General features: G+C 49.5%; 1 protein-coding gene across 4 annotated transcripts in view; it reads right to left on the bottom strand.

Annotated features, from left to right (window-relative positions):
• Positions 1-26243, bottom strand: part of ADAMTS2 (ADAM metallopeptidase with thrombospondin type 1 motif 2) — a 278837-nt gene that overhangs the window by 145815 nt on the left and 106779 nt on the right. For all 4 annotated transcript variants that reach the window (XM_059695836.1, XM_059695833.1, XM_059695834.1 and 1 more), the window contains exon 4: positions 1170-1372. In XM_059695836.1, coding sequence (XP_059551819.1) covers positions 1170-1372 — 203 coding nt within the window. The remainder of the gene's footprint in view (positions 1-1169; positions 1373-26243) is intronic.

Below are 26243 nucleotides of genomic sequence, written 5' to 3'. Positions count from 1 at the left end.
CTTGCACACCTCCTACTGGGGATGTGCCCGCAACCAAGGTACATGCCTTTGGCCGGAATTGAACCTGGGAACCTTCAGTCCACAGGCCGATGCCTATCCACTGAGCCAAACCAGCTAGGGCTATCAATCCATTTTAAAGATGAGAAAACCAAGGCTCATAAGACTGGGGTACACAGCCCCACTGCTTTCCAATTCCCCAGCTTTGGGCTTCCCTGCCCACCTCCCCCCTGCAAAGGCCTACTCCTTTCACAAATCTGTAATTCCCACCAAGGTCCTACACACAGGATGAACCCTGCTCCTCCCTCCCACCCTAACTCTCAGGGCTGGGCTCAGCTGAGCTTAACGCTGCCCCTAGTGCTTGCACTTTGGATACTGGTAGCCTCACATCCTCAAGGTGACCCTGACCAAGCATCAAGCAATGAGGGGGAAGGCTCTCCATACCAGACAGGGAAGAGGTAGGACTGCGCCCTCTGCTGGCCAATTAGGCAGCATCCCCATGCCTCCTGGGGTGGGGTGTGGGGACTGTAATGTGGGGACAACTCCTTAATCTCTCCTGTTGGGTAAACAAGGGGGTGACACCTTAATCTCTCCGCATTGGGTAGACAAGGGGCAAGTGCCTCATCATGCCCCAGAAGGCACGTGTGGCACACAAATACCCCATTACATAGCACAGCTTCGCAGGGAGAAATGGATCCCCTCTTCAAGCTTCCATTCCTCTGCCTACTCCAGGAGAAGCCTGGATGGGTGTTAGTCTGTCTGTCCCCTTGGGGGACACACACCAATATCTCTTTTTTATTGCGTTACGTTTTACTTTTAGGTTACCTTTATGTAAAGTGAGGTTTCCTTTGTAAATACTTTTAAGTTTTAAAAAGTCAGTTCATTTATAGGAAAATACACAGTCCAGGCACAGTACAGTATGGCAAAAACTGAGACAAATGACTGGAGTTTGGGGAAATGGCCTCAGTGTGCAAACAACCTTGCCAAGTCAGAATATGCCCCATTTACAGATGAGAAAACTCAGGTTCAGTTTGGCTGATGGGAAGTTTACATTTTCTCACCTGTGGACCCAGAGAGCTTCCCTGTAGCCACATAACCCATCCCTAGATCCACTAGGAAACCACAGCAAGCACAGGTGCCCACCTGCACGTCCTTCACCCCGCCCCACTTACAATGTTCATGAGTGTGAGCAGGTACTTCTGCACGTGTTCCTTCCCGTGGAACTGGACCACAGAATCATCCACACCCAGCAGGACCTCAATGTTGTAGTCGTCATCGGCAGCATGTCTGCGTGCCCTGCGCCTTGAACTGTTGATCCGTTCCTCCAGGATGCCCAGGGTATGGCTGAGGCTGTCCAGGCTGCCAAGGGAGGCCCCTGAAAAACAGAGGGCATAGTGTGCAGCTGCAGCCGGGCTCACCAGGGACACAGCAGCAGCAGGACAAACTCGGCACCGGCCCGGCACCAGCTTGGCCATCACCTTGTTGCAAACTTACATTCTTGTCCCATTTTACAAAATCACAAACTGTATTTCAGAGATAGCAGTATGTGTGCCAAGTCAGCTCAAACCCAGCAGTGTACAAATCTACTCCTTGGCCATTGCATAGCCCTGGTCTGGCACCCAGTGACAAACAGAGGCCAGGAAGCTGGGCTGTCCAGCCAGGAGTAGGTTCAGGGTGGCAGAGCCAGATTCTTTTACCCATTCACACACTCAAAACTTAAGAAGGGTTGCCCAGGTGCCAAAGGACTGGTCTCCCAAGTGAGGAGAGAGCTAGAAACATCAATGATGAGAGAGAGTCATTGGTGAGCTGTCTCCTGCACACCCCCTACTAGGGATTAAGCCCTAACCCGGGCATGTGCCCAACCTAGAATCGAACTAGTGACCTCTTGGTTCATGGGCTAACCCTCAACCATTGAGCCACACTGGCTGGGCAAGGCCCCCCTGGAGAAACTGAGGCCCAGTCCAGGTGGTGTATGCTCACAGTATCTTCTCAGGAAGCTCCCTTTCAGAACTGCCTGCTCAGTCCTCCACTGAAGCAAGGCCCCTCACTCTGGGCCAGGTCTAGCCATCCCACTCCATGGTCAAGACCTCCCAAAAGCACCCTTCCCCAGGTGAACAGTCTATGGCTGGTCCCAAGCCAAGTAGAGGGGTGGTTGCCTAAATGAACTGTGCAGGGACCAGGACAAGACCTCATGACAGCTCCCTCAAGTCTTCTGGGCCAAGGTCTCGCCTCCAGCCCCCACAGGTTTGACACCTGGCCTGGGTTGGGGGAGTAGGGCCTAAGGGGCCTCAGCTGAGAGGTCCAGGGCCCCAGGATGTTATTTCAGCATCTGAACAGCTGTAGCTGCCACCTCAGTTCCTATGTTGGTGCTCTTGTCCCATCATCAAGAAGGGTTCAGGAATCTGGAGAAGGCTGTGCGTAGATGTTAAGTAAGAGTCCGGAGACGAGATATAATTTTGAAAGGCATTTGGGGGTCAGAAGAGCTTAGCTAAAGGAGCTAAGTTCTAAGGTCTTATGTCTAAGGTCTTAGGTTCTCAGGTCTTAGGTTCTCCTTTGCCCCAGGACCTCATGCTTTTTATTAACACAACTTGTCCTGAGGCGAGGCAGAGATATACACTTCAAAGGGTATACAGAAACATTGTTAGAATGGGGGAATTAGCCTCTGGCTGTTCAAGTGTTTGGACAGTAGGAGGCAATAACATGTAGATTAAGATGCCTTTCAGCTGTCTGGCAGCCAAGAAATCAATTTAATGTATCCTATTCAGCTTTGGGGAAATGCCTTTAGCCATTTCCAGATGCAGTCCTGCTGTCATGCTGGAATTGGTCTCCGGCAAGTTCCCTTCGCCTTTCCAACTGGGCTCGGATCCGCCCTGGACTGTTCCCTGACCCCAGGGTCCTGCTTCTTGGCATTCCCTGAGTGTGAGGGAAGGGTTTTCAGAGACTCCTGCCTTTGGGAGGACCTTGGACCTCAGGTCATCGTGACGTCAACAACCAAGGGGGTGGTGTCCAGGCCCTGTGGCCCATGAAGGTAAAGGTGGTGCTGAGAACCCAGATCAGCTTTCAGTGCCCCTGAATAGCACCCCTCTTAAGAGTCTTCCAGCTGAATGGGCGAGGACTACGCCCTCCACCTTGCCCCAGGGTAAGGGCTATGCCCTCCATCTTACCTTGGCCATGTGCTCAGCAAGGCTTCTTCCCCAAAGCCAAGCCACTGCTGGCCACACCCAGGATTTCTCTGGACTGGCCAATGATAGTTAAGGGAAGTGCACGCCATCACTATGACCACATCCTGTGTAATGAGACACCGACTTGCTGGAAACCATTCATTGTCTTCACTAGCTGAGTTTAGACAGAGACCCTCCAAAAGCTAGTAACCTTTGAAGTTCTAGCAAAGGTCAGAACTGTGCACCACCCAGTTAATCTAGATAATGATAGCTGAAGCAACCTCCCTACCTTTAATCACGTAAATTGCCTAAGGGTGATGTTATGACCTAATCTGTGTGTCATTGAAACCTCCTTAACCTAGGGCTACCCCAAACAAACCACCTTACCTTCGGGCTACCCCAGACAGACCTCCTTACCCTAAGGCTACCCCGACCTCAATAAAAGATCGGAGCGGCCTGAGCTTAGGTGGAAGTCCTTCCGGACTTGCCCGTCTGGTCCCCCAATATTGCAAAATTATCTCGTGTCTCTTTCATTTGTTGTGCGGCTCCTCTTTCAGATACCGAACCCTACTCCACGCAGAACGTGGAGGGAGTCATACTCGACACCGACTGGCGCCTGGCCAATCGGCAGGGCCCACAGTCCTTTCTCCTCCCCTTGCCCCAGCCCCCTATAAAGCCTCTCTCCACACAGAGTTCTCTCTCTCGGCCACTGGAGCTTACCGTTGCTTCAGTGAGTGTGGCAGGGGAGCCAAACCTAGGTTTGAAATGAATGACTCTTTGCTTTTGCATCGGACTCGCTGGCTCCCTGTGGGTTCTTGGGAATCATGAAATCTGGACACAACACCAGCAAAGTCTTCTCACTTCGTCACAAAGCCTTTTGTCTGCTGCCTCCTCCATGCGGGGACAGGACTCCCCGCATGTCACAGTGCTGCATGACAGGGCTTCTGAAAGCAGTATGGCCACTCATGGACAGGTTGGGCAGCCTGCCACTGGGTGGGTCCTGCTCCACCACTCAGCCCTGCACAGATGTCACTCACACAGTACAGGCAACAGGCATTTTTGGTGTGCATAACTGTCCCCATTTTATAGACAGGAGGACTGCTGGAACCCCCAGCATGGCTGACTCGTAGCCAGGAGCTTTCTCCTTTACACCTGCTGTCTGTTGGCTTTGAGGTGCAAATCTGCAACTAGGTCACAGCACAGAGACCAAGCAGAGAAAGTAGACTCCATGGTGCTCTAAGAAAAAGTGGGATGTGGGAGTTACAGGAGAAGCAGAGTGTGGAGAAACAGAGAAGAGGAGTCAGTTGGGTCAGGACTGAGTAGCATCTTGCATTCCTGTATGTCCTGGGGTTCTTGTGTTCCCCCTCCCCGCCCTGCAGTCCCCTGCGCACTGAGTATGTGTGCACACCGTGCATGCAGCCAGGGCAGCTCTGGGAGGCAGGTGTGCAGCATCCCCTGAAGAGCCAGTGCCCTGCTGGGCTTTCTTGGAGATTCAGGGACATCCTTGTTGCTCCCAGAGGACAGATCGGTGACTTAAATCTGATGGGGGTTTGAGGAATTGCTATTCTATTTTTACACATTTATTTCTTTGCATTTCTAACAAGCAGGGACAGCTCACCTTCAGAACCACCTTGGTAAGCACAAAAATAGTAATAATCCATGAAACTCTTCCCTGGGGAAGAGGCTAGATGTCTTCTGCCCCTGAGGAGCCAGGGGTCACTGATGGGTGGTCCTTGGGCAAAACCAGGCCAGAAAGGCACTTGTTAGGGCCACGCAGTATTTTAAAAATACCTTACTTTGTTGACAGTATTTAAAAATTGGGAAATATATTGTTAAACAAAATATAGCCAGTTTCTCTGGGGAATTAGAAGATGGGATCATGGGATATGTGGGTGGTTATCATGTCAACACTAGGCTGTGGAGTGATGATCACACCTGGAGACAGGACACACAGGACCATGTCTCCAGGCCACCTGGCTTGATGCCCTCCTGGTCCCCTAACCCAAAGAGTCACATACAGGTCAGTGACCGCTGGGGGTGGGGGGCAAGGGGGTGGGCAATGGGGCTGCCATTGGGGCAGAGCTGTCTGGGCCAGACCTTATAGCTGCTTTTGCCAAGCAAGTATGGTTTTTAATTATGTTACAGTTCAATAAAAAACAATGCTTTCTAAATATTCATTAGATGTTAAATTATTATTTTAGTAATGATTATTTTGGGGGTAAATTGAACCTAATGTTCTAGAACACTCCAATCCCCAAAGGCCCAGCCCCTGTAGAGATGCCCCAAAGTGGAGGTCAAGGTACAGACCAGGAAAGGAAGACAGGGTCCCTCAGGCCTCCTGACAAGTGATAACCCCGTCCTGCCACCCAGCCCCTGGAAGCCACAGTGGTATGCAGACCTGGAAGGGTATAGGGAGTAGTCCCAATGTGATTAATGTCTGCCAAGCGAACAGCCACGTGAGCACTGATGGAACCCATCAGCTGTCAATCTTGGATGCCTCTTTAGTTTCCCTATCATGGGATTGATCCTGAAGCCTAAGCCATGCAGAGATCCCAACCACACCCTGATCCTAGGAGGCCTGTCCCTCAAGCTGAGTCCTACTGCAAGGAACTTAAACCAGGGGCAGGCTCCTGCCCAGCCCTGGGTGGGAGACCATGGGATTCCCTGACACCAACTCCGTCCTTTGAGGCCACCTACCTGTACTGATAGCCTACCTGGTCTAAAGGCCTCTGCTCCTCCTGGTCCCTGGGGGCCCGGGGAGGGCTCTCATCCACTCTTCCCTCCTCCCTGGAGCTCCTGTAGCTCATAGGCAGCCTGCTAAGCAGGTGGCATGCGCTCACCCAGCCCTTTGACTCCAGTCCTCATTACTGGCCCAGGCTCAGATAATGAGCTGTCAGTATTGCCCATCTCTTGTTGTCCCTGTGCATAGCCTCCCCCTGCCATGAGGAGAAGTCACTAGTCCTTCCAGCCGTTCGAGGCAGATGGAGAAGACTTGGCCCCTGAGCAGAGGCTCCCCTACCTTTCCAGTGGGTAACCATGGGATTTAATTTCCTGGCATTCCCTGTTTTGAGTGACCCTCCTGATAGGCAGCTGAAACTATTTTTCCTCATGTCTCAGGAGGCAGTCCCTGTTTTTTTTTTTTTTTTTTTTTTTAATATATATTTTTAAAAATTGATTTCAGAGAGGAAGGGAGAGGGAGAGAGATATAGAAACATCAATGATGAGAGATTATCATTAATTGTCTGCTTCCTGCACGCCCCCCACACTGGGGATTGAGCCTGAAACTCAGGCATGAGCCCTTGACCGGAATTGAACCCGAGACCCTTCAGTCCCAGGCCGATGCTCTATCCACTGAGCCAAACCCCACTGAGCCAAACTGGCTAGGGCTGTCCCCGGTTGTACTCTCTAGAAATCGAACAGCGTCCTCAAAGAGTCGATTGACATGGGAGAGAGAATGGGATGAGGGAGTAGAACTGTGTTAAGGGAAGCTACAGCGGGTCCGCAGTGGTCGGCAAACTGCGGCTTGGCAAACTGCGGCTTGGCAAACTGCGGCTCGTGAGCCACATGCGGCTCTTTGGCCCCTTGAGTGTGGCTCTTCCACAAAATACTGGCTCTTCCACAAAATACCGACTTCTGCACATGGGCCACAAAGTTTCAATTGCAGTTTATGTGCGCGCCTGCACGTGGTATTTTGTGGAAGAGCCACACTGAAGGGGCCAAAGAGCCGCATGTGGCTCGAGAGCCACGGTTTGCCTACCACGGCTCTAGGGGAATGAGCAGGTCACAGTGGACAAGTTCATCCACAGCCCCTGGAGCAGAGCGCTCTGCTTGCCCTGTTCCCCTGCATCTGGGGTTGGTAGGGCATGTGCATAGCCCTTCACAATAACAAAGCTCTGTCACCCCCAGTAGCCATCTGACCCCATTTTAGCATCAGGGAACCCCAGCAGCAGGAAGGTTAAGTGACTGGGACAAGTCACATGGCAGAGGAGAAGCAGGGACCCAGGCTGGGTCCTGAGATCCAAAAGTGTTAACATGGCCAAGCGGGTCCTGTACACCAGCACCGAGATAGAGTTTGAAAAACCTAAACTGGTAGAAACAGCATGTTTAGCCTGAAGAAGAGAAACCCTGGTGTTCTGAGTCTGCAGGGTTCAGGCCACCAGGTGTTTGCTAACCCCATGCAAACTGTATGCCCAGGCCTTTACTGGGCTGGCCTCTTCACCTACGGTGCCCTTTCTGCTGCTGTTCCTGCCCAGATTTAACACCCCTACCAGGCCCGGCAGGAGCCTCCCAAAAGGCCCAGAAGGAAGGGGCCCCACAATCCTTGGTGTGCCCCTGCCTCCTGCACTGAATTTAGAGGCAACTCTGGTCCTTGTTTGTCTCCCCCATAGAGTCAGCTGCACACCTGGGGGAAAGGGTACATATAGCCTTGAGAAGCCACTGTGCAGTCACAGGGGGAGACTGCTGTCCCTGGTCCAAGGAACTACTTCCCTCTCATCCTTCAGGTGTCAGCTGAAAAGTCATCTCCTCAGGAAACTTGCCTATTTCACCCTAAATTAAAACAGGCTCTCCCTCTCCCAGTGTCTCCCTGACAGCACCCCATTTTCTTCCTTCATGGAATATACCACCATCTTAAGTTCTAGACTCACCTCTGAAAGTGTTTCAGTATTAACTATCTTTCCCTCTTTGTTTTTTTAAAATATATTTTTAAAATATATTTTTATTGATTTTAGAGAGGAAGAGGGAGAGAGAGATAGAAACATCAATGATGAGAGAGAATCATTGATCGACTGCCTCCTGCACACACCCCACAACAAGAGATGGGCAACACTGACAGCTCATTATCTGGTTGCATATGCAACCCAGGCCCTGACCGGGGATCGAACCATGACCTCCTGGTTCATAGGTTGATGCTCAACCAGTGAGCCACACCAGCCGGGCTGTCTTTCCCACTTTGGATAGGGTCTTGCATACCTCAGTTTCCTCAGTGCCTCACAGATAATTAACTGCAGGGCTATGAGGAGCCAGGTAAAGAGGCAATAAGAGAAAACACAGGACCCAGCAAGGAGAGTCAGGTTGTCCCCTTGGGAGCTGAGAGCTGGGCTGGAAGGAGAGGTAGGTGAGCAGGGCCACTGGGTGGGAGAGCAGAAGCTAACCTGAGGTAACTGGAAGAAGAGCAGAAGCCAGCGCCAAAGCCAGCTGTAAGTCACTCACAGACATAACTAAAGCCCTGTCTGGTTTGGCTCAGAGGATAGAGCATTGGCCTGTGGACTGAAGAGTCTTGGGTTCGATTCCAGTCAGGGGCATATTTCTGTGTTGTGGGCTCGATCCCCAGTGGGGAGTGTGTAGGAGGCAGCCGATCCATGATGTTCTCTCATCATTGATGTTTCTATCTCTCTCTCCCTCTCCCTTCCTCTCTGAAATCAATAAATATATATATTTAAAAAAGGTCACTCACAGACATAACTAAAAGAAAATGATGCAGGAGGAGTTAACACAAATGGTGTGATGAGAGGTACCATTAACTGCCAATAAAAAGAAAACCAGGTGTAACAACATTTATAAGATAAAATATAATCCAAGGTATTAAAGGGACCAACTGATAAATAATTCATTGAGAAGATGTAAAAATTAAAAAACAATGCACCTGGTGGAGCGTCAATCTGATACAAGGAGAAATAGACATGCCAGAGTTCTATGTGCATTTTAATACATCTATTCCAGAAAACAACAGATCAATTAGATGAAAGATGAGGTGGGGCTGGAGAGGATATGAATTACTAAAATGAATTAATGTTTAAGCCCAACAATCAGAAAACATGCCCTTTTCAAGTACACACAGAAAAAAGCCCCAAGTTCTTCTACACATTAGGACAAAAAGAAAACTTAAGAATTGTGTCTTCAGTCACTACCAGGACAAAATCAGAGAAAAGAAGGAAAGCCCTCAAACCCTAAACAACATAAATTAAAAACAGACTTCTAACAAGCCTAGACCAAGTAAATAGAAAATATAAATTCTAATCATTGGCTCAAGTACAAAACCTGAATAAACCTCAGAAGAAATTCCAAAAGTAGTAAAAAAAAAAAAAAAAGCCCAGGTTTTATGGGAGAGTTTTTCTAAAGCCACAAGGAATCGACATTTCTCATCATACACACATTTCCTTGTATATATTTTCATGTATATAGCAATAACCATCTAGGAAACAAAATGGAAAAAAGGGCTTATCAATTATAGCAACAAAGCCCACAAAATATCTAGAAGAAACAAAATGAATGAAAGTACAAAGACCACACAAAGAGTAACATAGCACAGGCTAAAACTCTCCAAAAAACACACATGGAGACACACACACTCTGCTGGATCACAAGCTGATTCTCCTCCAAATTAATCTATACATTTAACACAATCTTCATCAAAGAACTGTTGAAACCTAAAAAAGTAATTCCAAAATTCAACAGGAGGACGACATATAATACAATAGCCAGAGATATACTGAAAAAGGACAGAGATGAGGGGGTACTTACCTTGCAAACACAACATATTACAAAATAACATTAATTAGAAACTAGTGGCACTGTGCCATGGAAGACAGGGCAATGGAACTGAATGCAAAGTCCAAAAACAAAGTTTAAGTATAAGAGAAGCTTCTGAGTACAAATGATTAGATTGAACACAGACATCCAATTCCGCTCCCTCTTGGCACCCTATGACACCTTTAGTAAAGGGATTTAAAAAAAAAATCACAAGCCTACAAGGACATAGAAATCAAGAGAAGAAAATGACAGTTAGAGGTTGGACAGCACATGACCATGTGGTCATAGACTTCATATATCTGAGAAAGTTGGACCCCAACCTGGCCATGAACAGAGCCAGGACTTTACACAGTAGAATCCTCAAGAAAGCACCAAATTCTGCCAAACTGGTTTGGCTCAGTGGATAGAGCATAGGCCTGCGGACTCAGGGGTCCCAGGTTCGATTCCGGTCAGGGGCATGTTCCTTGGTTGCGGGCACATCCCCACTGGAGGGTGTGCAGGAGGCAGCTGATCGATCTCTCTCATCGATGTTTCTGGCTCTCTATCCCTCTCCCTTCTTCTCTGTAAAAAATCAATAAAATATATATATTTTTAAAAAAAGCACCAAGTTCTGCAAGTGGGAGTGAAGGGCAGATTGGCATAAGTAAGACTAGTTGATAGCTATCCCCCCACCACACATATCCTGTGCCCCAGTGACAGCCGCAATAATAACACTGCATTGTTCTGGAAGCTCATTCTCTCTTGAAAATGTGGGAGAGGGGAGTCTCTGGGCTGCTTAGAGACCTGTACGAGCATGCCCGTACAGGGGAGTCTCTCAGGCACCAGTTGTAGTTGAGAGCATAGGTACAATGCTACAAACAGGAGGACTGAAAGAAGGCTGAGACACTAGTCTGCTTCCACCATTCAACCCCCACAATGCTGGTCCTCAGGCCTTTACCCCTCAGACAGGAGGTTGGGAAGGGTCTTGTCTAGTGAATCTGACTAACCAAAGACCAAAAGGCAGAATCAGCGTCCATGGTTCCCCAGCCTACAAGAGGCACCTTTTCTGCTGCCCAACATTACGCATGAGCAGCCCATCAAGCATCACCAACTTTCAGGGGGAGCCCCAGGCTTGGCATATGGAGAACAAGTTAAAGCAAAATAGCTAAAAAGAGGAAAATGGAAGAAATCAAGTGCACAGGAAGGTGGCAGAAACCTGTCATTAGTAAGCTCTGAAAGTATTACATCCATTAAACAAGAGCAGAATGAGGACAACGAAAAGGCTGCTTGGAAACTAGAAGAGCTTCAGTAGAAATGGTAAACTCAGTGGAAGGACTGGGATGATAAAGCTGAAAAAAAAACCCAGAAAGTAAAAAGTAAGACAAAGACCTGAACAATCAGGAAAGAAGATAAGAAAATTAAACAGCAAGAGAAAGAAACTCAGTTACCTACAAGGGAATACCCATACGACTGTCAGCTGATTTCTCAACAGAAACTTTGCAGGCCAGAAGGGAGTGGCAAGAAATATTCAAAGTGATGAATACCAAGAACCTACAACCAAGATTACTTTATCCAGCAAAGCTATCATTCAGAATTGAAGGTCAGATAAAGAGCTTCACAGATAAGGAAAAGCTAAAGGAGTTCATCACCACCAAACCAGGATTATATGAAATACTGAAAGGTATCCTTTAAGAAGAGGAAGAGGAAGAAAAAGGTAAAGATACAAATTATGAACAACAAATATGCATCTATCAACAAGTGAATCTAAGAATCAAGTGAATAAATAATCTGATGAACAGAATGAACTGGTGATTATAATAGAATCAGGGACATAGAAAGGGAATGGACTGACTATTCTTGGGGGGGAAAGGGGTGTGGGAGATGTGGGAAGAGACTGGACAAAAATCGTGCACCTATGGATGAGGACAGTGGGTGGGGAGTGAGGGCGGAGGGTGGGGCGGGAACTGGAAGGAGGGGAGTTATGGGGGGGAAAAAAGAGGAACAAATGTAATAATCTGAACAATAAAGATTTAATTAAAAAAAAAAGAAAATTAGAAGATCAGATCCGAGGTGTATCATTCATTTAATAGAAGCTCCATAAAGACAGGAAGAAAAAAACAGAAAGGAATTAATAAAATAATTCCGAAAAGTTTCACACAACTGGAAAGTGTTCCTAGACTAAAGGGCCCAGCTAGTACCCTATATAGTAGATAAAAACAGACCCACACCATGGCACATCATCATGAAATTTCAAAACACAGAGAAGATTCTATAGACTTTCACAGAGAATAAGATGGGGCTGAGGGAGGCAGTTACTGAAAAGGTCACAAAGGATTAGCAGTGAATCTCTACCTTCTGGCCCTTTAAATACAGTTCCTCATGTTGTGACCCAACCATAAAATTATTTTCGTTGCTACTTCATAACTGTAATGTTGCTACTGTTATGAATCGTAATGTAAATATCTGATATGCAGGATGGTCTTAGGCGACCACTGTTAAAGGGTTGTTTGACTGCCAAAGGGGTCGCGACCCACAGGTTGAGAACCGCTGGATTAGAGTCAGCATGCTTCAGACTTCCCCAAAAAAGACCTCAAAATTCTAAAGGAAAACTTTCTCAATTGGAAAGCTATATCCCAACAAAGTCTCAGTCAAGTATGAAAGTGGAATAAAGACATTGCCAGACATATAAGTTCTCAAAAGTTTTACCTGTCTAGCACTGTTTCTGAAGAAGCTACTGAAGGATGTACACCTCCAAAACAAAAGAGGCAACCAAGAAAGTAGAAGAACAGAGAGACAGGAAGCAGGAGACCAACATGAGTGGAGGAGGACCCCTTGGTGGAGGGTGAAAGGTGAACCCAGGATTTCAGCCCTGCACCAGATTGGAGGGCAACTGACCACACTGCAGCAGTGTTGCCTCAGAGATAGACCATCACCACCACAACCCCCACTTCCATTGGGTCAGCTTCTCAACCTGAGGACAGATGCCCAGGAGAACCTGGCCCTGATTCTCAGCAATACTTGGTTTGTGATCACGTGCTGACAAGAGTCTCTCACCTTGTGCTGTGCTGAGGACACACGTCACTCACAGAAGTTCTCAATTCTCCCTGGGAGCTGGGCCAGTGTAGGTGCAGGAGCAGGGAGTACAGAGAAGCCCACTCCCTCTGACCACCCTCCTGCTGCATGTCAAGTGCCTGGTCCACATGGCTATGTGCCCGATGATGGAGAAACGTGTTCCCCAAGACTCACTCATGACCTTGCTCACGACTTCCCCAGATGTGGCTTGTCACTTCCCAGAGAAGTGGAAGCGGACTACAACTCCGCTCACCTCCTCCTGTAGCTTCTGTCCAGTGGGGACAGTGCTGCCCTCTCCTTGCACTGCTGGTGTGTGCCTGCCCTCTGTTTTAATATTAATGTCCTTTGATATTAATTTATATGTAAACTAGAGGGTCGGTGCACTAAAATTTGTGCACTGGGGGGGGGGGTCCCTGAGCCGGGCCTGTGCCCTCTCGCAGTCTGGGACCCCTCAGGGGATGACCACCTGCTGGCTTAGGCCCGCTTCCCAGGGGATTGGGCCTAAGCTGGCAATCAGACATCCCTCTGGCAGCCCTTGGGGGATGTCCACTTGCCAGCGGGGAGCAGACCTAAGTTGCAGTCGGACATCCTTAGCGCTGCTGAGGAGGCGGGAGAGGCTCCCACCACCACCACCGCTGTACTGGCAGCTGTCAGCCTGGCTTATGGCTGAGCAGAGCTCCCCCTGTGGGAGCGCACTGACCACCAGGGGGCAGCTCCTGCATTGAGCGTCTGGCCCCTGGTGGTCAGTGTGTGTCATAGTGACCAGTCATTCCCAGTCTTTGCATATTAACCTTTTATTATATAGGATTTTAAATAGCTGATCAAATAATAAAAATAGTAAATACAGTTGGTAAATGATAAGGTAGCAATTCAAAATCGGGCGATTTGGCAAATAGTAGAAGTGGAGCAGGTATGGACATTGGGGTGAACTGACAGTACTTAATTATGTGCAAGAGCACATGATAGCCCAGCATTTCCACTTTTGGATCTAGGTCCTAAAGACATAGGATGCTTATAAGCTCTCCTAGTCTCCTCCTCAAACCGACCTTGCTTTGTGAGCCATTTCTGCTCCTCTGGATGCGGTGTGCAGATGGGTATGCACACCCCATACCAGGTCTCAAAGCAGCTGCTGCTTATGGCAGCATGGCTTGGATAGGTTGAGGGAGCTGGAGGTAACCTGGGTGTCATTAGTAGGGGAGCGGAGAGGCTAAATTCGGTGGGTGCATGCCACACAATGTTAGGAAGAGGTTAAAAGGGTGACACGCACATAGATGAGTGGATCTTAAAAACAGAGTGCTGAGTACAAAAAGTAAGAAACATCATGAGATATAAAATGCAGCACAGGTTATGTCAATTAAAAACACACACTCAAGAAGCAATGCTGGTTTTGCAAAAATATACACTGATAAAAGGATACACCTCAAAATGGTTATTCACTGCAGGAGAAAGGGGAGGAGAGAAAGTGGGTGGTAGAGATTAAGTGGTTTCTTCTTCTTTTTGGTAATACTCACCCAAGGATATGTTTTAATTGATTTTAGAGAGAGGAAGGGAGAGGGAGAGAGAAAAAAACATCTATGTTAGAGAGAAACATCAATCAGTTTCCTTCCATAGATGCCCCGACTGGGGATCTCCCGGGGATGGAACCCCCAACCTGGGTATGTGCCCTGACTGGGAATCGAACTCATGACTCTTTGATGTACAGGATGATGATCCAACCAACCGAGCCACCCTGGCCATGGCAAGTGGTTTCTTCTTTTAATGGTGTTGGTCAACTGCTTAGATGAAGAAGGCAATGATCAAATCCTGTCTCACATCTTAAGCAAAAAGAAATTCTAGGTACATTGGGGGCCTGGGATGATGAAAATGAAATCATATAAGTGCTTTTTTATGATTGTAGTGTTGGGCAGGCTTTGGACTTCAAGGCCAGTGTACCTTCTGCTCTCCCTCGCCCCCACAAGCCCCCATAACTACTCCCTGCCAGTGTTTCATTCTGCAAGAGCTATGATCTGCTGCCCCCCTGCCATCAAGCATGTGGATGACCACACATCGTCCCCTCTCTCCCCCATGCTCAGACCCAAAAGCTTAAATCCCTATAACCACTCTGTGCAGAAGGGAGCGTGAGGCTTAGGGAACTAGACTGAGGCCATGAGGAAAGAGCACCAGTCAAGCTCTCCTACAACCTCTGCAGGCCCTTGCAAAGTAGCAGGCCAGACCTCAGGTGTATTATCCATTCAACAGAAGCTCCAGGGAGACCTATGTCCTAGGCGCCAGAAGCCTTGAGGAGCATGCTGCACCCCCAGCCTGGGGAGGTAATCTGGAGGAAAGCCATCCCTCCATTTGTTAACGACCAGGAGACAATCCCTCTGTGACTGCAAATTCCCCTAAAGATGATCATTAAGATAAAATACGTTTATGTAAAAGCATAATCAGGACATGGCAGAAGCCCTTTTTGGAGGCAGGCAGGCTCTTAGGCTCTGGGAAACAGAAAGCAGACTCAGCCCCGTGGGGGCCATCACCACAGGCCCCTTTGGTGAGCTTTATTAAAAGAAGCTCATTAGGTTTATTTCATTTAGCCCTTTATAACTTTATTATAGAATTGGAATTACTTTTTGCAGTGCAGACAGACATAGCTCATCCAGTGTGGGAGTGGAGTGAGGGAACTGGGAGAGGGCTCTTTGGGCCACATATGTAACAGTTGTACTGAATCTCAGACAAGAGCTAGGGCGGCCATATTACCTTGATTCCCAAGCCTGCTTATTATTCCAGCACTTCAGGCTCTGATGTTCTCACAACCCAGACACATCCCTGGGAAGTACGGGGAGCTATGTGATGCCACTGTGGCCCAGCGGGTGCTGAGGCCACTGACATTGGGCCCGAGGCAGCTGGGCCGTGCTGAATAGCCAGGGTTCTCATGGTCCCTCCTGGGCTCCATGCCTCAGGGTTTGGAACCGGTAGTCCGCAGCCCTTACACAGCATCCCAACACCCTACCCTGCTGCCCTGCCCTCCGACAGCAGCCAAATGGCCTAGAATCCTCCCCACCTTTCCACTCTCCCCAACTCCTTATACCCCCCTCTGCTGGCTTCTGAAGACCACCTTCCCCCCAGGAAGAGCTCTTTCAGCAACCAGGTCTCTTGGGGTTTGGACAGGGATAGACACAAAGAATAGTAGGCAATGGGGCATCTGTCCTGTCAGAGCTCTCTTCCCCTCAGAACTTTGGGATCTTCCTATCCTCCTGCAAGGTCCACAGCACAGTTTGAGGTGGAAGGGCCCATGCATGTGTACCCCCAGAGCATGCATGTACTTGCAGAGACCATGTGAAGGTCACCCCATCCCTGGAGCTATGCAGGGCACCATAGTGCAGAGTGCCTCTCGGGTGGGCGGGAGATATCTGGAGGGGCAGGCACCATAGATGAGCCCAGAGAACAGCTCCACATGCTTGTCCCTTCTCAGGTCCTCTTACCTGAGTCCTGCTGGCCCAGGAACCTACCCCAAGAGGTGAGTCTGGCCCAGGCAAACTCCTAGTCAATGCAGGGCAGGTGACTGAGGCCAGGCAGCCTGCAAGGCACCTCTGTGGCCATCAGCAGGAAAGATGTGCTGGTCCCCAGTTACCTCCTCACTGCTGCTCCCCAGCACGCAGCAGCCAGATGGCTGGATACAATGTGAGACTGGCAGATTGTTTAATGCAAATATTTACTGTGAACTTCAGAACAAAACATAGACACCTAATGGTCCCAACAGAAGGTAGGATTCCCTAGGATTTCATTTTGGAGGTGGGAGAAGTGGGAAGCTGCCACTGGGTAATGACAGCTAACGTCCATGCACAGGTGGTACCTGCATGCCAGGCCAGGATTCCCATCACCAACCCTGAACACACACTGGAGCCCTAGATTTGGACATCCAGCAGCCTCCTTAGCATTGATACCCACTGAGTTGATGTGGAAAGCCCTCAGGCACCCCACAGTCAGAATTAAGGACTGAATGTCTCCTCTGCCCAAGCCTAAACCTACAACTATACCATCCATCTTGGGGCCTGGCATCTGTGTCCACCCCAGGAGCAGGGCCTGCTTCTCCCCCAACCACAATGTCGGCATGCCCCTCACCATTAGGGTCTCTGAACCTGTCCCCCATCCTCTCTGCCTTTGCCCTAGATCAGTGATGGCGAACCTATGACACGTGTGTCAGAGGTGACACGCGAACTCATATTTTTGGTTGATTTTTCTTTGTTAAATGGCATTTAAATATATAAAATAAATATCAAAAATATAATAAATATAAGTCTTTGTTTTACTATGGTTGCAAATATCAAAAAATTTCTGTATGTGACATGGCACCAAAGTTAAGTTAGGGTTTTTCAAAATGCTGACACGCCGAGCTCAAAAGGTTCACCATCACTGCCCTAGATCAAGCTCCACCAGACACCAGATCCTATGAATCCACATTCCAAGGTATTTCTCTCCAGTTTCCAGCCTCAGTTTCACCTATTGGCCCTTCATGTTCTCAGATGGTGAGCAGTGCAGCATACCAGGTGGGCAAGAGCACTGCAGGGTATGGGTCCTGTGCTTTGGGCTAATGCTAATAAATGCAGGAGGTAGGGGATGCTTCTCAGCCCTGCACGAGGCCTTCCCTTGCCAGGCCATAACGAGACGTACAGATGCTCAGCAGCCTGCCTGCGCTCCCAACCCTAGCCTAGAGCTGGACTGTACCCAGTTTCCCCCAAACTTCCTGCATCCTTTCCGACGCCACCCAGAGCCTGGACACACAGAGGTGCTGGAGCCAGGACACATGTCTCCTCTGGGCTGATGCTGGGACTCAGAGTGGCACTGTAGCATAGGCAACACTGTCCCACCAAGCCGCTTTCCCTGAAGGGAGAATTCTAGACCTCCTCATTACCAGCAAGACAGGAAAAAGCACCCTCTGTTGACAATAAAGATGACCTTGGCAACATGGGGTGTGGGGCTTTACAGATTTCCCAGGGAACAGGAATGGACTTCCCCTTATGCAGATGGAGAGATGAGCCCCAGAAGGTCCCTCTCTGCCCAGGTCTTTCCAGCAGCCAGGCAGTAAGGTGTCTGCCTCTGGAACCCAGCTGTGCCTAATGCACCTGAGCCCCTGAGTCTCCAACAAGCTAGGGCCGTGGTTGGCAAACTGTGGCTCTTTGGCCCCTTGAGTGTGGCTCTTCCTAAGCCTTAGGAGTACCCTAATTAAGTTAATAATAATGCACCTGCCTAAATAGTTTAATTTTAAAAAATTTGGCTCTCAAAATAAATTTCAATCATACTATTGATATTTGGCTCTGTTGACTAATGAGTTTGCCGACCACTGAGCTAGGGCAAGGACAGAGAGGAGAAGCAGGAAGAGTTTGTGGCAGCATTAAGAAGCCTGAGCTTCTTGGCACCCTGAAGGGCCTCTTGACTTGTATTGTTGGTGGTTTGCTATGAACTGGACTTTTCAGATGCTCTAAATGGCATGTGTGCTGCACTATAGGAGGGGGACTCCAGGGGTCCATTTTCAGGGCCACTGTGCACCACGTTGCCCTGCATAGCTCCAGGGATGGGGTGACCTTCACATGGCCTCTGCAAGTACATGCATGCACTGGGGGTACACATGCATGGGCCCTTCCACCTCAAACCGTGCTGTGGACCTTGCAGGGGATAGGAATATCCCAAAGTTCTGAGGGGAAGAGAGCTCTGTCAGGACAGATGGCCCATTGCCTACTGTTCTTTGTGTCTATCCCTGTCCAAAGCCAGACCAAGGAGAAGAAGGGACCAGGACTGCCCCTATCCCCCATGCCTGGGATCAGAAGGGCAGAGGGGTGACCCTGGGGCACTGTAGTCTTTTGACTGACAGTTGGGGACACCCATGGGACTCTCCTATGCCCCACTGCCTCTGGGGTGGGTGGGAGACATCTGGAGGGGAAGGCACCTTAGATGAGCCCAGAGAACAGCTCCACATGCTTGTCTCTTCCCCGGTCCTCTTACCTGAGTCCTGCCGGCCCAGGAACCTGACAAGTGTCAGAAATACGCTGACCCTCCCAGGTCCTTCCTGTTGGGCACAGGAGTGTGTGCTGAGCTTCTCCTCTCAGACCCACCTCTCCTAGGGTTAAAGCCCACAGTGCAGATGGGGCAGTGCTGGGAGGCCATGGCCATAGCATCCAGTCCTGAAGGCATGGCTTATCTTCTGGTGTGAGCTCAGTGGCTTCAGAAGCTGGGGGGAAAGGGAGGAGGGAGGGTGGGGAGCACTGATTAGCCCTGATGGACCTCACAATCCCTCTCCATGATGTTTCCTGCCTTAGAAAGACCACACCTGCAGTCACTGAAGAGGAAGTGAGGGGACCTCCTGCTCTCGAGAGACTGGAGCAGCCAGGCTTCCACAGCGGTCACCGAGGCAGACATGCTGTGCTCCCCACACAGCATCCAGCCTCCTGTCAGACCACGGTGCTGATGGGGTTTAATTGGGTCAGCTCCATTTTGAGAAGGGAGGAAATGAAAAATCAGAGCAAATGCTGAATTCTTATAAATTTAATCCAAGAGGCCACATCACACGGGCTTTTCCTATCAGGATGGGGTGGTTGTGGGGAGAGAAATGCACTCCACACTTGGATCTCTTGGCCACCAAGGGCAGTCCTTGCAGAAAGGATGGTGCAGGGCCAGGTCCCCAGGCCCCTGGCTGCCCTGGACACTGCAAGGGCTCCAGGGGACAGGACGGGTAGCTGATTGGGCAGATACTATAAGCTTCATATCATACTCTCCTTTAAAGGCCTGGGTTTCATTCCTGGTTAGAAGTAGATGCACCCTAGTCAGGTAGGTCTCTGCTCATCAGCTCCTGGACTACAGTGCTCCTGCCTTGGCCCTGCAAGGGTGCCAGGCCACCAGCACAATGAGTGTTGTGGATCATACAGCAGGACTCACTCAGAGGCACCTCAAGGACTTTGGGGACTGCTGCGCCCAGCTCCCGCAGTGCCAAATGGGGTGGGAAGGCCCTGCATGCCCCAGCCTTGCTCACTGCCCACCTTGCCTGCTGACTTGTCCCACCCCTGAAGCTCACACAGGCAGCTCCTCGAGGTAGGAACACACTACTCAGGGTGCCCGACCTGGCTACTGCTGTCTGCCTGGCCACCTGCCTCCCCAAGACCTTCACCAGGCCAAGTTTGTGACTCCTTCCTGGGCTCCCAAAACCTTCACTTCATTTGTTCTTCCATTAGTCAAGTTTTCCAGTACATACTCTCTTCCAAACCCCATACAACACAATCTCCATTATAGCACCGTCACACATTTGCTGATTTTCTCTAATTTGTACCCCCCACCACACACACTCCCACGTGCATGCACAAAAACACTCACACACATACATGTACAAGCACATACATGCTTACACACTCACATATACACAAGTTCCCCCACTCACACATATGCTCATATACATGCACACATGCTTATTCACACACACACTCAGCAGTGAATTCATGAAAGATGGAGGTCCCTTTTAAGCCTCTCCAGGTGTCCAAGACACCTGTGAGGGCCTTGGCAAAAATAAATCAGTAAACTGGGGCCAAAACTGCCTCCGGGATGTATGGACACCACTGTTACCCTCATGGTACTGATGAGCAAACCGAGGTTGGGAGGGCAGGGAGCGGCTGCCGGTGTGGAAGCAGCCACAGTGAACACTTGCTGGGCATAAACAGTCCTGAGCAGCATGTGAAGGTGCATGTGCTTCTTTCTAGGCTGTTGTCTAGAGGGTGGAGGATGGGGCAGCCAAGCCCAGGTGGCTGTGAGGGTGGGGCAGGTGGGTATTGCACATTCGTGCCAGCCTGGCGTGTGGTGGGTGCTTCTTTCTGCTACTGACCTTCTCCCTCCTCCTGGAAGAGCCGTTGCCATGGCTCCCAGCACATCCTGGCAATCTGCAGATACCGCCTGACAACATGCTGCTGGCCCAAGCCACAGGCTATATACATCATCATGCTAAAGTGACCCTCATGAGGGTATCCCTGATCCTTGGGTTCCCTGCTATGCCAGCCACAGGATTCAGTGCCTGCAGGGCTGGTGTGTGGTTGACAGGATATGTTTCACCATGACCCCTTTTCTTTCTTTGACCCAAACACACCTTGTTTACTATCGAACACAGAAAAATGGTATTTTCAAAAAGAAATATGCTCTCTCATTTTTCCTTGAAACATGGGCTACTCTTGTCTTATCTTTTATTTTTTACTCTTAACTGAGAAATAGTTTTCTCCCATAAGAAAAGTCACATGGAAGTGGGTTGGGGGGCCAGGGGTCACCAGGGAGAGCTGGAGCCTAAGGTGGGCAGCAGTGACGTGGAGGGTGGACAGGCCCATGTGGCGGGGCCTTGTCTTTGTAAAGAAGTCTGAAATCTGGATTGCATGTGAGGTCTCTGATCTTTAGATATCAGAAAGCAATTTTTAAATAATGTAAACACAGTGCTTCCTGAGGGAACGAGCCAAAGGTGAGCTCCTGGGTCAGTCTGCCTCAGTGCCATACCGCTCTGCTCATTGTCCTGACGCCCTCTTCCGACCCGTGGGGGGGGGCCTGTGGAATGGCAGGTTCTCAGGAACAAGGGAGAGCTGCCTCATAGCCTGCAGCCCCACAATGGCTGAACCTTTCCTGACTGAAGCTCATGCCCACTGTTTACTGACTCCCTTTCTTCTGAAGCTAGCATACATGAGACCCCAGTGAATGCCTGCTGGTTATCCACACCACCACACTCAGTGTGCTCCAGGCTTCTTCTCTCTTAGGAGTCTCTACTTAGCCACACATGCTGCCAAGGGGCTCACCCAACATCTGTGCAGTTATACACAGATGGTTGTTCTGTCAATATGCAAAGCCTCCTTCAAATCAATAAGATACAACCCAGCAATCAGAAAAAAAAGTAGGGCAACTGGTATAATGGACAGTTTTCAGAAAAGAAAAATCAAACAACTAATATATGAAAAGATGCTCGATTTCCCCCTTAATAAAAGAAATACCTGTATTAGATTATAAACATGAAAATGTACTGGTCAGGGCACGTGTGGGTAGAAGTCTATCAGGGTGTGGTGAGTAATGTAAGCAGGGTGTGATGCAGAGTGCTGAGGAGGGCAGAGGGGAAGAGCTGTTAGACACCTGACTGTGTGAAGGGGCCAGGTCTCAGCCTGAGGACATGGCAACAGCCTGGCCAAGTATGTTCTCAAGCAGCCCCAGTTTCTTTGAGGAGGTGGGATGGGGTGGCAGGTGGGCCCAATGCAGCAAGTGACAATCACACAGAGGGCTGAAGAGCAGCATCATAGTTGTGATGTGATGCAGGGAGTGGAAGCTGAGCTGGGCCACCCTCTACCCAGGAAGCCCCTTGCTATAGGGGGACCTTGGTTGTGATCCCCTGGAGGAGGGGAGCCCAGTGGCGCATGTTGAGGCAAGTTGGCCCTAAGCCTCCTGTAGGGACTCCAAAGATAGATGTCCACTACCCTCTCTCCTCTAGCCAATCAGCCCCTCCCTCACCAAACACAAGTCTTGAGCCAGGCAGTCAGGAGAGGGAAAGGCTGTGGGTCATCAATACATTCACAGTTGTCTAGCCCTTCCTGCTGCCAGAACCCCTAGAGACCTGGCTTCCAGGTCCTTCCCCAGACCGGCCTCTGCCTTCCCTGAAGCTCTGTGGATGTCTACTCTTCTCCCAGTGACTTTGCCCTGGTTTAGGGCAGCCAGACTCCACTCATGCTATCTACTAGCAGAGGCCCTCTCTGACACAGGGCAACCCCCACAGGCACCCAGGGACATCACCATCCCAGGCCCAGGCACTACAGGGCTTGATCCTTATTCTGCAGAAATTCTGGCTGCCCTGAGTCACATCGTTAGGTGTGACTTTCATAGCACCCTGCACCTTCTTCTGTTAAAATACATTTTATAGAATTGTAAATACACAAGTTTCCAAAGGATGTTTTGGATTCATCTCTAAGCCAACAGTCCTGGCAGAGAGGAGGATCTCAGTGAAGGCTTATGATGATGGGATCCAGGGATACCACAAAATGCTCAGATAACATCTTTTGCATCTATGGAACCAAGTGCACAATTATCTATGTAAGTCTGAGTTCTGCCAACTTCAACTGGCCAGATGAAGCAGAAGTCAGGTGGACCCCAAAGAGAGTAAGCTGGGGAGGCTTAAAGACACACACTTGCCTGGCCGGTATGGCTCAGTTGGTTGAAGCATCATTCTATGCATGGATAGGTTACTGGTTCCATTCCGTCAGGGCACATACCTAGGTTGTGGGTTCTATCCCCAGTGGGGGCATGTAAGGGAGGCAACCGATCAATTTTTCTCATACATCGCTGTTTCTCTCTCCTTCTCCCTCCCTCTTTCTCTAAAACCAGTAATATTTTAGGCACAGATAAAAAAACAACAACACTCACATGACCCCTTTGTCTCAGGTTTTAGGAGTCGGTGCTACAGAAAAGTTCTAGATAATGGGGAGAGGGCCTTGTTCCCATTCTGGCCCCAGGCATCGGACGGGGCCAGAGAAAAGGTTCATGGGAGAGGAAAGGGAGAGAGGTGGCAGGTGGGAAGGAGAAAGCCTCTTCCCAGACCAAAGATAGTATCCTATACAGACACCCACCAATTTGGTCCTCTCTGCTGGGAGGCCTCCACATGAGCCCAACACATAACTCTTAGTGGGTCTCGGGGGCAACCTTTGACTAGGGTTGCTCCAACAGCCCTCCCCTAACTCCAGGGCATAGGTTGCCCCCTTATCTGGCTTAGACATCTTTTAGTTCCACCCTGCCTTCTGTCACCCCTGTGTTCACTGGGCTTAGTCTTGGTCCCAGATGCCCTCCTGTTTCAGCTGTCCTGGCCCTGAAACAGGGCTCAGCTGCACAGTCCCCTGCCACATCCCTGCTTGCTGAAAGATGTTGACCTGTCAGGTGACTGTATCCTGCCCAGCCCTCTGCCCACTGTTGTGGAGCCCCTAGTAGGGTAGGGGCTGCCCCAGGGTAGAAGACAGGAATCTACTCTCTGCGTGGGTTTGGAGCCTCTGACACTCATCAGTCATCACACCCAAGAACCACAAACGCTGCCCCTCTTTGAGCACAGGAAGAGAAAACATTATCTCATTGGACTCAGGGAAGAGGGACATCATGCCTGATGGATCCAGCTGGCCCCCAGGGACAAAAACAGGGTCTAACCAAAACCAACCTCTAGGCCCTGTGACCCCAACAAGAAATACAGAGACAAAGTGTGAGGTGTCAGTGGAAACAATAGAAGGGCCTTCAAAGACCTCTGACATAAGGCTTTGCAAAAAAGGCTTTCCCTTTTTGAGATCCGTCAGTTACCTTGAAGAAAGTCTTCCTACATCGGTACCCAGTTATGTCAGTGAAGTGTTGCCTCACAAGAGTAGGGCAATGTGGGTGCTGCTGGTGATGCCCAGCGCTGGGCGATCATAAGCCACCCCATTAGAACATCTGAGTTGCATGCATATCCTGCTAATGGACTTGAAGAAGATGGAACGTGATAAGGGGCTTCTGGGCCCCTCCCTCTATCCTGTGGGTCTGATTTGATTTGCAAAATGTTAAGGAAAGGAGGCATCTCAGAGCAGGGGTGTCCCCTGGTTTTGCCTCATACCTGAATGCACCAGGACACAAGAGCCCAGTGCATCTCATCCTGCAAGGTGTTGACAAAGGTGGCTGCTGTCATGAGAGTGTCGATGATAAAAGATGGTTACCTAATCAAAACTTGGAGCTGCTTCCCAATGAAAGCCTTGAACATCCTACAACAGACAGTCCTTGGTGAAGCTGTCGGTTCTGGAAACAACCAAGCTGCTCATTGGCTCGGAAGACACAAGAAGTTTCATCATCTCTGGGGCAGGGCGGCGCCTCCTGAAGCAGAGGGGGAGCTGCGGCTGTTCTCTAAACAGCAGGTGAACAGCTGGCACTTCTTTCTGGAGCCGAGTCCTGGCTTTTACCTGCTACTGTGCACCCCCAGCTACTGAAGATCTTGCTGAAAGGAAACATATGAGCAAAGACTTGAATGAGATGGTGGAGGGGGGTCCTGGAGAGATCAGGTGAGGAGAGAGCATCAGGCAGCAGAAAGGGCCCATGCAGAACCAGGAGGTCAGAGTGATTAGGCAGAAACAACAAGCAGCAGGTAAAGGGCCAGGGAGGGTCTCTAGACTGTAGGGATGCTGCCTCTTAGGCTGAGTGCAGTGGTGTCCACTGTGGAGTTCTGAGCAGAGGATAGACATGATTTCACTGAAGACATTAAAGAATCATGAATGAGGACCACACAGTGTCAGATTCCATTTACACAAAATGCTCAGAATGGGCAAACACACAGACAGATGGGAGAAGGAGAAATGAGGTTGACACTTAAGGAGTGTGGGGTCTTCTGGATATGATGGAGTATTCTAAATTGATGGTGCTCATAGTTGCAACTCTCTGGATATTTCAAAGCCACTTGAATATTCCAAAAGCCACTGAATCATACACTTAAAGGGTGAATTGTATGATGTGTGAATTCAATCTCAATTAAGCTGTCCCTGCTGCTGCACTGAGGCTAGATTGGTATGCAGGGAGATCCTGAAGAGGCTACTGCAGCCATCCAAGCAGAGGAGGGGTCTTGGCCCAAGTTAGGGCCATTGGAAGTAGTGAAAGTTAGTCAGGTTCTGGTGAATTTTGAAAGTGAAACCTGCAGATATTCTGACAGTCTGCATGCAGTCTGAGAGAAAGAGAGGAGACAGTGGTAACTCAAGCCCTTGGCTATGCACATGGAGGAACCTGAGCCACTGCCACCTGGCTAAACCACTACAGTGAGGCTTATTTCCCCAGCAGTATGAAGCCTCTGATACTCATCTTCAGAGGGCACAGCCTTGGGCATATGCACAGACACTCTGATCTTTAAGCTATCTGCTTCTTTGGTATCACACCCAGCTGTTAAGCTCTATTAATTCATGGCTGATTGATCTTTAATTTTAACAATGCCATGGAGCACAAATTGCTACATAGTCTGATCCAACTGAATTTCTGCAAAGATAATTTTTGAGGCCAGCCTGAGATTTGTTCTACCCAGAGGAGGAGACTTCATAACTGTCTATTTTCCTGGCTCTGACTAGTAAATTAGCTGGCCTAGCTCTAGCTTGTTGCTCTCAGAGAGCCACCAGCCTCTTGGTAAATGCTTACCATCGAAACCTTTATTGGTTTTGAGAGCATGCTCAGGCTTGAACTTGTCCACATCCTGACTCAAAAAAATCAATCTTTTGGGAAGTGTTTCATCATTCTCTGTTCTTAGGGATTGCTTCTCTCCATAGGAAAAATCTCTGAGCCACTGCTGTAAGTCCTGGGCAGGGAAGGGACCCTCTGATCTTTTTGGCTTGCCTTTCCTAGCCTGGAACCCTTTTTCTGTAAATAGGCTGGAGTGAGTGTGATTGTCTCACCCCAGTAGTCTCACCTTGCTGCACCTGGGGTAGAGCCTCTGCCCTATGCATGGGGGCTGGGTGGAGGAAGGGGCCACTGACTTGTCAGCCATCAGGA

The sequence above is a fragment of the Myotis daubentonii genome, chromosome 5 (assembly GCF_963259705.1).
Source record: "Myotis daubentonii chromosome 5, mMyoDau2.1, whole genome shotgun sequence".
Classification (NCBI taxonomy): Eukaryota; Metazoa; Chordata; class Mammalia; order Chiroptera; family Vespertilionidae; genus Myotis; species Myotis daubentonii.
This window is presented reverse-complemented; position numbering and strand designations above follow the sequence as displayed.